A 15,051-nucleotide genomic window follows, 5' to 3' on the forward strand; every position below is an offset into this window, starting at 1 on the left:
CATGATTTGACAATATCACAGCTAGTAGAAAAAAAACCCCCACAATTCTAATTTCTTTTATGTTAGTATGTTAGTCTGAATCATATTCATGTCTAATGCTCAGTTGCTTGGAAAATGAAAAAAAAGAAGAATTTTTTTGTGGGATTTCTTTTAGCCGCATACAAAAAATGTTGAGTGCTAAAACTGAATGTGATTATTGAATTTGGCATTAAGTGAGGAAGATGTGACAGAATTATGCTGATAAAAATCAAGGAGGCTACCTCACATTGTACTTCGCTCACTAATACTGCCTTAAAGGACAAACTTTGTCAGCTGTAAGATCTGCGGATGAAAATCAGAAATTCCTGCTACTGTCCTCGTTAAATATAATGATAGCTTTCATAATTAATAATGCACACAGATAATGTGTTGTTTCAATTATTTCACTTTCTAGCAGCAGCAACACTGACCTCCTTTAAACCAAGGCTAAAAACCCATTTGTTTAGAGTTGCATTTAATCAAAAAATAACAGCAACAGTTGTTTATATTTAATGTATTATGGTTATTATTATTTTGGTGATAGCATTTGACAAAATGTAATGTGTTTTGCTTGCTTCATAAGTTGTTACAGTGTTACGTTTTTATTATGTAAAGCACTCTGAACTCCCTCATTGCTAAAATGTAGTAGGAAAACAAACTTGACTTGACTTTTTAAAATATAATAAATTAGGGGTTTATTAACAGACACAATTGAATGTATTTAGGAGAGTTGTTTATGCCAGTTTCAAATGAGGTATGCAAGCTAAGCAGTCACAAATAAAAGAAAAAAATTGCCAAAAAAAAAGATCCTTTAAGCAAGCACTTACTTCAAACCACCCAAACCTTTTCACATTTTGTCACATTAATTTAAGCAAAACAAGCTTTTGGTGTTTTATTTGGATTTTATGTAATTGCCCATCTCAAAAAAGTGCACAATTGTGCACTAAAAGATAGACTGCCAACCACACAACTGAGCATTTGATTTCAGCCCCCTGTCCTCTGATGTCCCTAAGTAAAATACAATCATAACCAATATCTTTCATCAATCTTTGCACTACTGGTTCAGTGTTTCTCTTTTTAGCCGTTTCTCAGCTAGATTACGTCACTGATCGAGCTACTGCCGCCGTTAACTCTGTTTTCTTTCACTTTCCACTTTGACCTTTTTACCAACTGGCGTCATATGGTCAACCGAATTGCATTTGATTGTACCCTTTTAGGATTGATTATTATATCTCTGGATTTTAATTTGATTATATTTGTTGGAATGAATTGGATTGATTCAGAACAGGGCTGCTCGGCGGCACACGTGGTTTTACTGTTGTCTTGATGCAGGAGTTTGAATCCTGGCCTGGGATCTTTCTGCATAGAGTTTTCATGTCTTCCCTTGGCGGATGCGTAGGTTCTCCCCAGGTTTCCTCCCACAGTCCAAAAACATGACTGGTAGGTCTAAAATGTCTTTAGGTATAAGTGTGTATGCATGTCCTGTTCTTTCTTTCATGAAATCTCACTAGTGTGAGGAGTCACTGCCCTCGCCCCACTCTTTATCCCCCTTCGAAATCTGTAACGATGGATGCTCTCATTGTCTCACCAAACTGTCCACAAATGAATTGTTCAGCCAAGAACACACTGTACCAAGTGTTCAACTGATGACTCAGAAGTCGCTGCAGACGGAAGAAATCGTTTTTGCAAAAGATGATTTATTCTTTTTGCAGAAAAAGTCAACATCTGTGTTTTATCAATGGCATTCAAATTGTATAAAAAGAGCGATTAAAAAAAAGCGTTAGAGGAAAAAAAATCACAAGCAAAAGACAAAACTGACAAACTATTTGAACAAAACAAAACAAAACAAAACGTCTGACTCGGAGGCACTTAGGATTTGGCAACACGAGTGCAGTCGGAGTCTTTCCAGGTGGTTGTAGTCAAGCATCAAAGGCCCTGCTAACAATACTGGAAGGAGAGGGTATGTTTTCAAACACAATCACAGTCTGATATGTCATTGAGACACCAAAAGCTTCTGTCTGCCACCGATCCACACCGAGCTCAAGTTTCATTCATATTTAAACAGTCAGCACAAAAACGGAGCGGCTGTCAGTCCGAGTATTTATCAATAAAATGTCAAAACGCAGCTCGTTACATCAACTATGTACAACAGAAAACAGTACAAGCTGTGCTCAGTCTTTTATTTCCAATGGGATACTTTCAAAAAAAAAAATGAAGTCTTAAAAATTAAAGCTTCTACCAGCCAACTTTCCACAGAAGTTAAACAAGCGTTGTGTCCGTGCCCAGCTGATCAAGTTGCATCTTTTTTTTTTGTCGTTGTAATTTTCTACAGTGATGGATTCCTTCATTCAGAGCTGGGTGAAGCGGCCGAGTCCAAGTCATCATTTTCCAGGTCGTTTGGCGAGGTCGATTGTCCTCCCTTCACTCTCTTCCACTTCATCCTTCTGTTCTGGAACCAGACTTTAACCTGCGACGAGAAAATACATGAATATTATTAAACTACAAATACACAAAGAATATTCAATTCAATTCAATTTCATTTATATTCACAAAAGTCATCTCGAGGCACTGTAAAAAAAATGTTAAAAAAATTCAATCCAATCGTACGTACATTCTAAATGATGTCTTAGTTTTCAAACAGTACAATAAGCTCAGCTGAATATTCAAAGCAATTACAAAAAAAAAAAAAAAAAAAAAAAACATGTCTGAGGAAAGCCAGCCGATTACATTGAATCATTGACACAAAGCATTCACTCTGCTGGATGAGAACGTAGTTACTGTTAGCGTTGAGTCACCGACTTTACAGCAATCCCTCGTGTAGCGACAGTGGAGATAAAAACTCCTCCTTTAACAGGAAGAACAACCTCCAGCAGAACATGACCCTGAACAAGAGGCCATCTGCAACAACCGACCGGGGATTCGAGAAGACGGAGCAGAATGCACAGCAGCAAACACATGAACTGGTGCAGCATTATTTTCAATGTTCATGAAAGCAAAATTAACAGCAGGAGGGGGAGACTGATTAGTTGATTTCAGCACTGGAGTATTAGGCAGATTTGGTGTCAAAAAAGCTTCAGAGAATATACTATTCAACAATTAAATACGTAGACATAATTGTTTTTTGCAATATTTAATGGTTTATGTCTGATAAATAATGATGACCCCACATTTTTAGATCACCACTTATTGATATACATGTTTGAGCTGCAGAAGATTAATTCGATTATCTTCATAAGCTTTCAATATTCTTTGGATTTTGACTTTTTGAATGCAGTTTAAAAACATTAGCAAGCACAATAAAATGACTACAAACAATGTCATTCTTAAATGTCTCCAGCAAAACTCTTCACTGGAGCTAAAATACAAATCTACACCAGATATTGTTTTCATAGCACAACAGATGTGACTTCTTTATTTACTTTGCAGTTGTTTTGGACAAATCTATGATACAGTCAGAAAAAAAAAGATACTGGAAATAATATATATATATAAATTGACAAGTAATCCCTCATAAATCTCAGAGTGAAGGATAAAAATCATTTGGGTTTTTTTGCAACAACATAAGTTGCCAAAACACAGCTCCTGGTTCTTTCTCAAAAATCTCAGAATATCAGATACACTACAGAGTTGCCAATCAATACATTGTGTGTCTTTTCTGCACTATATACTCTGCTCTATCACTGGATTACATATGGGATACTGAATGATGTTTGATCAATGCAAAGAGCAATAGGAGGACCAATATTTTTTATACCTTATTGAACTAGAAAACAACTGAAATCAGTACCATGAGGTTTTCAGCAAAATCTCTAACTGGTTTATTGTACTAAAAAGTCTTTAAAGGAACATTAATAATAATAATAAAAAAAAGTTTATAAATCATAGAAATTAGAATTACAGTGTCCACTCACCACAACTTAGAATCACAAATAGCCTGAGCATGTTAACGGAAAGTTGTGTGTGGTTGGTTACCTCGCTCTGAGTGAAGACGAACCTTGATTGTGTGAGTGTGACGTGTGTGTGTGTGTGCGCACTCTTAAGGGAGGCTGGGATTGATATTAAGCAACAGACGACAGCGTGTGTGTGGTCACTGCACGGCGGCCTCATTAGGACGAGCGCTGGCTCTGACAGGCAGACTGGGGTCTGATCCAGCAGCATCGACACATGTTTTTGCCCGGTTTCAGCGAGTCTGGAGCTGCCTCCCGACAATTACAGCTGCACGTCATTCTGCCCAAACCACAGGCTGAAAAGCCGCTGTGGAAAAAATGCTCATTGTAATTCAGATGCATCTGCGCTCGTGCATCAGCATGGCAGTGCGATCGAAGGCTGAAAAATGATCTTGCACAAGAGATTATAAACAGAACTCAGATGAATAACAAAAAAAAAGGAATAATTTAGTTATACAGTTATGTAATTGGCATTTTCAACCATGTTTGTATTTTTGTTAACCAGCAGTAGTTCAGTATGAGAGTTTCTGACACTTACTGAACCCTTTCGAAGTACCTATTCTAGAGCACTGCAAAATCATTTAAAGCAATCTTAAATACTCATATTGATATTTTCTGAAAATCTATGAATTAATTTATAAGATTTGTGCTTCCACTCCTTGGGTTTATTAAAAAAAACGTTTTAGGATATCTTTTTTGTTTATTTAATGTTAATTGAATATATTTTTACTTAACATTTTTAGCTAGTGATGAGCAGAGTAGCACCAAGATATTGGCTCCTGACTGGAATCAGCTGATTTTACACTTGATGGTTGGAAAATACCTGAAGATTAGGCAAAGATTTTAATGTGGATAACTTTGCTCAGCTGACGTTTTAGACAAAGTTTGAATCTTTTACCTAGAAAAGTTGCCTTTGAGTGTCACACTGCAGGGATTTTTATCAATATCTTCACTCAGTTAAATATGTATAATGTTAACTACTGTCTTGATCAAGCAGCAAATGTAATATTGTTTTGATATTTTGTAAATCATTTTTGGATTGTCTGCATATTGTATAGAGTTTCTGCTAGGTCAGAAACAGAAGTTTCTTTCTTCTCATTTTTAAAAAAAATTCATTATTTTTTTTTAATAACTGGTAAAAAGAATAGAACAACCAGTAGGCGAGCAGATGGTTTTAAGCTTGACTGGCTCTAAATGAGTCTCAGAACACTCTTTGGTTAAAATACTCTTAGTGACTGAAGAAGATTTTAATACCTCTTCCCTTCTTTTCTCTGTAATCAGACTGTTTTTAATTAGATGTGTAGGGTTTTATTCGAAAAGTATCAATGCATTTGTGTTGGACAGACATTTTTTACTTTTTATTTTTCCCCAGTAAAAGCCTGGTACCTGTCTTTCTGTGAGGTCCAAGTTGACGGCGATCTCGTAGCGACGGAGTCTTGTCAGGTAGTTGTGATGGGTAAACTCTGCCTCCAGCTCCCTCAGCTGCTCCTTGGTGAACGCTGTGCGCTCTTTCCTGGCCTTGCAGCTGGAATCCACCTTAAAACTGGAATCCTGAATATCTAGGCAGAGACATTTTTTTGTTTTTTAGCATGAAGCTAATCCTCTGTTTTTCAGTAATTACCTGCAAATCGTCAGATAATCTGCTGCGAGTTAGTTCTCAGGCTTTTAATGCTCAGCTATCAACTATTAAACAAAAAACAAAAAAACAAAAAAAAAAACTTTTGCAAGCTACCAAACCACTGTTCCAAAGCCTGTTTACTTCACACTAAAAGCAGCACAAAAAGACCACCCTGACCTCGTCTTACTACTCAAGTTCACCCCCAATAAAAGATGCGTTTTCCATTTAATTGTCTTTGAATATGTATGCATTACTGTGCAAGTTACCGCTTCTCCGTCTGAGCAGTCGCTTATATATGTTGTGGTTCACACACGCGTGTGTGTGTCTATGTGTGAGAATGTATCGCGCACAGGGCAGGGGCCACCAAACTGGCCACAGAGGGACTGAGTTAGGGGAGGAATGCAGCGGAACATCATTAAAGCATCTAACAAAAGAACAAAGGTGCGGATGTGTCCAGGTCTGACTGACGGTTTCCCACTGGAGCCCTTTGGGAAGAGCAGCATTAACTCATCTGTGCATGACAGCAAACATAAAGGAAAAAATTCCTGAAATATCCGTATGAAAGCGACGCACACCATGTATAGAAAATGAATATATAATTCCCAAAGCAAATGCACGTAGTGCAAAAAGATATTGCAGTGCAATAAATGCAAAAACAAAAACCCAATTTGCAAATGCCATAATTAAAATTTAAAGTGAAAATAAATGCATTTAATATACTAACTCTGTCTCTATATCTAAAAAAAATAATAATTGTATTATATTTATGCATTTGATTAAGTGAATTATTTTAATAGATCACCTGCATATTTGTTTTTAATTTTTAAATGTGGTTGATATGTTTCAATAATGATATAATCATTGACTTATGGTAGGAATTTTTGGATATTCAAGCAAAAATACTTTGTTAAAGTTTTTCTGTTACAATTTACTGATTTCTGTTGTCTTTAATTTATACCTCATTAATCTGGACATAAACAAACAAATGTGGCTCAACTTTTCTTTTGTGAAACTGCTTCTCTCCAATAAAGGGAAAACATTTGGGTGATAATTGTTCATTTGTAGCCACATTACGAGCTGATGTAATACCCACAAAATTGTTCTAATTTGTCAAAGTGAGAACCTTTGCCTTGCCCTTGCCAGAACAGTGGGCCAAAGAAGAAACTAATAGACCATATCTGACACTTTTTGCATGCATAAAGACTGTGCATGCTTTGCTGTTTTTCCATGTACCGAAAATAATGAAGTGTCACAAACGATGCTCTACTCAGAGTCCTCTGCTCTGGAGCTGTGTCCAGCAGGTTTCCAGTTAAACCGAACACCTGGCAGGCCACATGCTAACTTTCACCTTTTCACCCCCCACTGACCCACTAAGAAGTATCCTGCTCAGCCAGAGGCTGTAAAACTTGCATGACGGAGGCTTCTGCACTCAGCGGGGTCCCTAAGAAAACAGCATTTGGTGCTTTTGGTGGATGGCAGGAGGCATTCTGTCTCAATCTAAACAGATTTAAAAGTGTTGTAAATGAGAACCAATCCAAGGAGAAATCTCTGAGTAAACGTTCAATATGCAGTTGGCTAATTTTCTTTATACCAGCCTTTGTTTTGCATTTTAATGAAGCTCTAAGTTAATGTTTATGGTTGTGACCTCATAGAGAAAACAAAGTTGCTCAAAAACTGAATAATTAACTTGTTGAATAAATTAATCAGTTTTTTTTAAGCTTCAGTTATGAAAATATATTTTGACCTTAGTTTAATAACTTGGCGACCTTTAAAACGGTCAAAGTTATATATAAAAGAAGACAAACTACTACTTAAAAACACAACAAAAATAGACATAAATTACATAGGAACCTGACCTGTATGTCCTAGAAATTATATTTCCTCTCACCACATATGGCCATTAGCGTGAATGCTGTGACCTTTTTCCTCTATGCATTTGGTTGCACCGAATTCACTTAACTGGGGTTATGTCAGTATTAAACATACTGAGGTAAGTGAGGATAAAACTACTAATGTTCATACTGATGTTTAAATCAATATCTCTGAAATAAATTACAATAATTTAGGAGGATTTAATAGCTAAAAAGAAAAAAAAAAAGTCAAACATTTGGCGTGAAGTCAGAGTCAGATTACAGAACTTTTGCTATATAACTTTTGGCAGTATCCCTCATCTGCATTACATTATCATATCAGCAAAAACTCATGAAGGCTGACTGTACAGCAGCTGTGCCTGTCATGCAAATGCCTTCGGGACATTTTCCTAATATATGCTCTTCTACCAGCCTGTCAGTTTTATAAAGGCGAATGGCTCTTTTTTTTTTTTTTTTTTTGTCTAAAACCAAGAGCTGATGCAGTGGTCAGACATGTTGCATGCACTCAGTGGGAGATTGTGTTACGGCTTAACGACAGGAAAATGTCAATGGATAAGAATGTAAGAAGTGGGCTTGGAGGAAAGTGAATTTACCAGACGTGGTCTGGCTTGTTTTCAGGGGAGAGAGTGGAGGTTACAATAAGGTAAGAAAGAGAGGGAGGGGGGGGGAGGGTAAGGAGAAGGTATGGAGCAGGGGTGTGGGTGGGTGGGGGATCGGGTGGGGTGGAGGTTCATCCTCCCCCATCTCATTTTTTCAACAAGTCTCATGTCTGCTGTATGCATTGGTTGGGTAGCTTTTATCAGATATGCTGAGTTATGGTAGGTTGAGACTTGTCATTCTATTTTAAGAGAATAAAAGAATATATATATATATATATATATATATATATATATATATATATATATATATATATATATATATATATATATTGACCATATACATTATTTTTGTCTTGCATTAGTAGAATTATACACTAAGCATTATTAAAAAAAAAAAATCAAGCATTTAGTTTGAGTACATTTGCTTAACTGGTAAAAAAAGAAAAAACTGTTAAAGTGAAATTGTTGTCACCACCAGACACCCCTTGTTTTCATTTTTTCATTTTTCTGAAAAAACTGAAAAAAATTACAATTTTTCAGTTAAAATGTCATTTTAACTGAAAAATGTTTTAAGTGGACAAAAGCCCCTATGATTCTTTTCTTATCCAATCCTCCTTTTTTCTTGGGTATAAATAATTTCTGACACATAAATTCCAACTCTTCAAACTAAACAAGGAATACAGTTATATAAGGCACATGTCTCAACAAATCTGGTCTTTCTGCTCATATGTGGTCTATTGTGTTTTGATGAAACAAATCAAGAAGCCTAAATGTCTTTAATACATCTATTAATTTATCTAAATTTGCTGATTTCGTACTTTTTACATTGGTGGGTGTCAACAAACTTTTAATTCACAATCCAAGACTTTGCATTTCCTGGGATATACGTACAGCAAAACACAGACATGCATTTGTGTTTGAAAAAAATCAGAAAATAACATGCAATTAAAATTCAAAGGCTAAAAAAAGGGCTAATTCTTAGGAGAAAAAAATTATTTGAGTTTGTTCAGCAGGAGGAAAATAACATTAAAATACTAGTGGGTCTACAATTACAGCTGCAGCTAAAAAATCAAACTGAAGCATTTTTTATTCACGCGAGTTGGTATATATTTTTTTCGTTGTTTCTATAGGCTTTCAGCATGTAATTTTTCTTAGCCGCTGTTGAAAGCCAAAAATGGGAAAGACAGGAGAACATGCCATTTATACGAAGCAGACATAAGAAACAAATCTAATCATTCTGTAATCATAAGGCTTTTCTAAAAGGATTAAACTTAAAAACAGTCATTAAAACTTTTTTTTTAAGTTTTAATTTCCAGTTTTATATCAAATAAAACTGGAAATGCCTGCTAATAATCAAAATTGTGAGACCATCAACAATTAGGTACTTGAATGTACAGCAGTGGTCAAAGTTTGATTTTTGCCAGAGTGAAAACTGGAGAACGGGGAATTTCACACATTTAGATTCAGTTTAAATAAACGTTTCCTTTGGCCTGTTGGTTTTTTGCTGCTAAAGTTACACCTGAAGCTTTTGGGAATTTGTCCGTCATGCCTATCGGTTACTTCAACCTCCTATTAGCATGTGTGAAATCAGATATGATGAGTAAATGGCATTAAAATCCAATAGCATTACTACTGCTTCTGGTTTCAAAGGTAAATACTTCACCTATCTTCAAGTAAAGTATGCTCTGTAAGGAGCCATAATATTTTACGGTGAAGTGGAAAAACTATTTTAAGAGTCTAATTTTCATCCAACGGTGGCAAGACTTATTCATTCATTTTGTCACCTGCAGTAAATAAAATTTGAAGCACCAGATAGGGTGAAATGTTTACCCTCTACCACCCAGTATCGTGTTTTGCGCTACTTTTTAATGTGGATGAATTGGTTATAAACAATGCTTCGTTTCCCACGGATATAAGACATAATGAACCAGTCGTATGAAAGCTGGTTCGTTATAAGCTCTTGGACAATAAGAGGATGCAACTGCAGCTTGAATAGCGTCTCCAACACTGAGGTCTTGTCACCTACTCACCTTTCACACAGCGGTCTGCAGAGAGTGCTGCTGCAGTAAGCCCACTTTGGCAAGGAAATAGCAGGAATGCTTGTTTTTGCCAGGTCCGATACAGGTCAAGGAAGAAATTCTTGACCTTGGCACGGGAATTCAAAAAGCTTAAATGTGGCCTGACCATTGGTTTATAAGCTGTGTTTATAGATATTTATCTAGAATCATATGAATCAATTTTTCATTGGAGGAAATTAGGATTATTTGACAGAGATGGTAAAAACTAAAACCTTCCCTGTTATTTTCTTCCTTTGTCCATCATCATCATATACACCAGAATAAGAAAGATAGGACCACTTTTTGTTAGATATTCAAAATTTCCTATATGTTCCGATTTCTAGTGAGAAAGTAGATATTGACTGGATGGTTGACTGTTCACATTGATTTTATATATTTCCTTTTAAATCCCCCTCTGTTTGCTTTATAGCATTTTATGATTGTGCAATAAAAAAAATCTTTGTGTTTAACGTTAATTCCACTAATGTATATTTTCCCATAAAGCAATCAAATGACCTTGTGTATGAATAGTGCAATGTGCAATAAACTTGCCTTGCCTCAACATCGTCACAGCAAACTCAGACTCACCTGCGACATCTCTCTTTCTTTTATTGGAGCACTTCTTGTCCGAGTCAGCTGATGCTACGCTCTGGGGTGAGTATTCTCCATCCAGACACCCTGGTGGGACGCTGCCCGGCACCCTTTCGGCCCCCACGTTCTCCAGCTCAGAACCTCCACCACCTCCAGTGCCCACTACCGTGGCCGAAATGGGTGGGCAGGCGTCAGTTGACCTCGACCGGGTCTCGCAGGGGTTGAACTGCCAGTCAGCTCTCGGGTAACCACCGTGGCTGTCTTGATAGAGTCTGTCGTCCCGTGGGTAGGCCGCATGGGGTGCGCTCGGCACCAGGCAGGAGGTGGAGAAGTCCGTGTAAGCTAGGAACTCGGGTTTTTGGTGCAGAGAGAATGGGCTTTGCTGGTACGGAGACTGCAGATTGGTTCCTGGGACCCCGGAGTGGGGGTTCCTCATGCACCCCCAGATGGGGCTGCTAGGATGGGCGCTCCGCATGCAGCTGCTCGCTGGCTGATCCATGGTGATGCGAAAGAGTTCCTCTCAATTTGGAGCAATCTTCTTGAGTTTAAAGCCTCCTTTAAATGCAAAGTACTTCTGGAAACCTTTATCTTTGCCACTTTTGACTACATGTAACTTATCGAAGCTCTCATTTCATCTGCTGCAGAAGGCTGGCTCCTGTCAGTGGGCTGCTGAGTTTTCCACAGCTCAGAAAGCGTGAGGATAGACACCTTCCAGTGACAGCGCTCTCTCTGTGGGAGTGTAAGTGACGTCCTCCGGCGTTTCTGCTCACACACACTCTCTCACAGTCCTCTCCCTGAAGAATCTGACTGTCTCGTGGCTCAGCGTGGGAGCTGCATCTGCAACTGTGTGACTCCCTCCTTCGGCTGGCTGTTTTCACAACTCTTCTGAGGAGTTCTTGACAAGCGAGACCTCCTCCTCCTCCTTTTTAAACACATAGGTGGGAAAGAGTGGCAAGTTTATGGAGTGAAACGTGAGCCCGCAGGAGGAGGAGCCCCAAGCCGTCCACATGTTGGTACCCTTCGACCAACCCGTCCTCATCATCTATTAATCACGGGAGGGAAATTTTATATGCACGTCTAATGGGCTTTCCAGACGCAGGGCTTTTTAAAGGGACATTGTCTGAAAAGTATAAAGCAAGCACCCACCCACCTGGGAGCTGGAGACCCTGACTTATTTCAGCTTCTTACTGCTTTCTGACACCCAATTTAGTTCCCTTTTTGACACCCTTTAAAGGAAAGTTAACCGTAACCCCTTCACTCTAACCCCAATCCCTGGCTGTCCCATCAAATTTGAAAAATCTCTCTCTCTCTCTCTTTTTATGGCTGTATATGTGTGGCTGAAACCACCTGGTTGGACTTTCTGAAGCTTCAAGGTGAGAGAACAACTGGATCCGATATTGGTTTTATGCAAGCGCTCACACCTCCCGAGGTTTTCTGATGTTGAGGAAACACAGTATGGAATTTCAAGACCATATTTCACAGGCATGGACTAAAACTGTCTCTCAACAGAACCTATGGTAGGGCAACGGTGCCTTTTTATTTGACTGTGAGTTTTTATCTCTATATGCCTTTTCCCTGTGAAGTAATGACTCTAAGCCCCCCTTAAAACCCTTTTCACCAAACCAGATTTTGGATAATCAACCAAACTCACTGAACCATACAACACAAAAGGCTTATAATCATGAGCTGAGGTATAATCCCAAGTGGGGGATCCCACATTTTGTTACAGGAGAGAAAAAGCTATGGAGGGGAATATTTATTTATTAATGGTTGAGCTAACCATCCATCAATGCAACCATTCACCGTCTATACCCACTGATCCTGGTAGGATTGCAGGGGGCTAACGGCTGTCTCCAGCAGTCATTGGGCAGACGCAACCTGTCCATGGCATAGAGCAAACTGATCAGAGGAAAAAATAACTGTACATACATCGCAAGCATCATTTTCACAAAGTGCCACAAAATTATACAGAAATGTAAAGTTAGAACAAATGAACATATATAACAGCTACTGTGCAAATTGCTGTTTTTGACAGGTAGAAAGACTAAATGGAAATCGAGTAAACAAACTGCCAAAGTCCAAAATACACCAGAAAATGCTGACAACAGCAAACATGTCGAGGAGAAAGCTATGTAAAATGTAAAGTTTGGTTTTTAAGAGTACTTTTAGAACTGTTCAGTCCGTAATCTGAACAGAAGAGTATGGCACGACTGCAAAGTTACTAAGACATGGCTGTCATCCAGGCAAGGATTTAATTACTCAGCGAGGAAGCCAAGAGGTCCATGGTGACTCTTGAGAAACAGCAGAGATCCAAAGCTCAGGTGGGAAAATCTGTTGGCAACTATTAGATATGCACTCCACAAATATTAATTTTATGGGCGAGTGGGAGGAAGAAAGCCATTGCTGCAAGAGATCTTTAAGTAGTCTTATGTAAAGTCTGCCACAAGTCATGCAGGTGACACAGCAGACATTTGAAAGGATATGCTTTGACCAGATGAAAATAAAGAATTGCCTACATCTCAAAAATGAGAACACTATCCCCACTATGAAACATACGTTGTTCGGCTTTTGGACAAGAAACGCATGAGAACATGTGATTCTCATCTTCTTAAAAAAATCTGAACAGGATTTGTTTTTTTTTAAAACGTATTAAATCCATCAATTTGAAATAAGCTCCCGTATCAATCTGTACAAAGGTAGGTAAAAGTTAACCCTGTAAATCTCTCCAGTGCTGAAAAACATGTACAGTCGTATAAAGGTAACTCTTCTTGTTAAAATAGAGTTGCATCACTACATAACGTGCAAAAATAAAAAGAAACGCATTGCTAATCGTAGGTGTTCAGTGACCCTGTGCTTCCACTTAGTACTCATTCAGAATCGTAAGATAAGGCAATAGGACTCAAAAGATCTGACTTTTACTTTGACAGCAAAATCAGGAGAGGACAAAACGGTAAAAAAAAAAAAGAGCAAATGAGATATAGAAAGAATGGAAAAAAAGAGGCACAGGGGAGAGAGTTTCAGGTCACACAGCAAAACCTTTCCATTTAGCTAGCGAATTGTTGAGCCATGAAGCATCCCTCGTTTTTACTGGCAGCCTGAGTCCTGCCCACACCGCAGGGAGCAGAGGTTACACTACATTTGTGGTCAGAGCAGGGGCCATCTGTGTGTCAAGATAAATTACTGTGTGTTTCTCTGTGTGACCACTCTGAACATATACGTCAATAACAGCATGTATCCGAATAACTCAAAAGAACGATTCAGTCTGCTGGGATGCACTTTACCGAGAAGTTAAATCAAATGGGCATAGATCAGCAGATGGCTTTTTATCTTGTAAGTTTTCAGTTAGAAAAAAAACAAAAAACTACTGCAAGCCCTCTGCTTTTCAAAGCCAATTTACAGCAATAGCCTTAGTAACTCCAGTACCAAAACAAATACGTGTTCGGAAACAAAATGGTTGTCATTTGGCAAAAATCAACATGCAGATTATAAGCAACTCCACTTTACATGTAGTGGAAAGGCATTTATCTAACTTCTTGTCCTCAGCAAGTCGTGTTACGGATCTATAATTAGATGGAGCTTTAACAGGAAAAAAATGGCATATTCTGTCTTAACTGGGCCATTTCTTGTGTTTTACTTTACACTAAACTGATCTTACTTTTGGTAGATATTTTAATCTCATGTTCCTTTTTCCACCTGTTGTAGTGCGCTAACTATGCTAACAAGCTATGATAGCTTTTATGCAAACTTTATCTTTCACAGATAAATTGAAGAAATGGATTCTAATTACCTTTACTAGCACATTAGACTGCTCTTGTCACTGTCACTGCTTCAGACAAAGAACAGAGGTAAACTAATAATTCATTTCGATATTGACCTAGCCTGGTAAAAGGCCCTTGTACCACACTGTGCTTCGTACAGAGGGTCTGGGGTCTCGGCTATCGAAAAACAATCACTTCCTGGAGGCGTAGACTCTGTTGTAGTTTTCAATTTTGCCCAATCACTAATATCCACTATTCCAGAAGCTATAAAGGCGGAGGATCAACCCATTGAAACCTATTAAATGGTTTTAAAGACTGTAAAAAAATAAAGTGGTATGCATTCTTGTGCAAGGCCCTGTAAAGAAGGCAATTACCACAAAATAAAATAGGGAAAAATTAAACTTTATTAGACCAAGCATGTTCAAATGGTTACATTTAAACTCTCAAGAGTTCTCTATTATTACATATATAAAAGTTAGACTCAATTAAACTTGAGAAGATATTTGTAGCTTGCAAAGATTTCCTTCCTCAGTAACGACTGACCGAATAATTCTCTTGTGGCCTATTTGAAATTTGGGTTCTATAAATGCTA

General features: G+C 38.0%; 1 protein-coding gene across 1 annotated transcript; it reads right to left on the bottom strand.

The window, feature by feature from the left end:
• Window positions 1-1,695: 1,695 nt before the first annotated feature.
• On the bottom strand, window positions 1,696-11,968 carry meox1 (mesenchyme homeobox 1). The gene is made up of 3 exons (XM_014979880.2): window positions 10,699-11,968; window positions 5,352-5,524; window positions 1,696-2,485 (listed from the first exon to the last, which is right to left on the bottom strand). Exons 1-3 carry the CDS (start codon window positions 11,198-11,200, stop codon window positions 2,363-2,365), a joined length of 798 nt encoding a protein of 265 aa, XP_014835366.1. The 5' UTR covers window positions 11,201-11,968; the 3' UTR covers window positions 1,696-2,362.
• Between the last annotated feature and the right edge of the window lie 3,083 nt (window positions 11,969-15,051).

This window comes from Poecilia mexicana, unplaced genomic scaffold (assembly GCF_051168715.1).
Source record: "Poecilia mexicana isolate PSO_F unplaced genomic scaffold, ASM5116871v1 scaffold_19, whole genome shotgun sequence".
Lineage (NCBI taxonomy): Eukaryota > Metazoa > Chordata > Actinopteri > Cyprinodontiformes > Poeciliidae > Poecilia > Poecilia mexicana.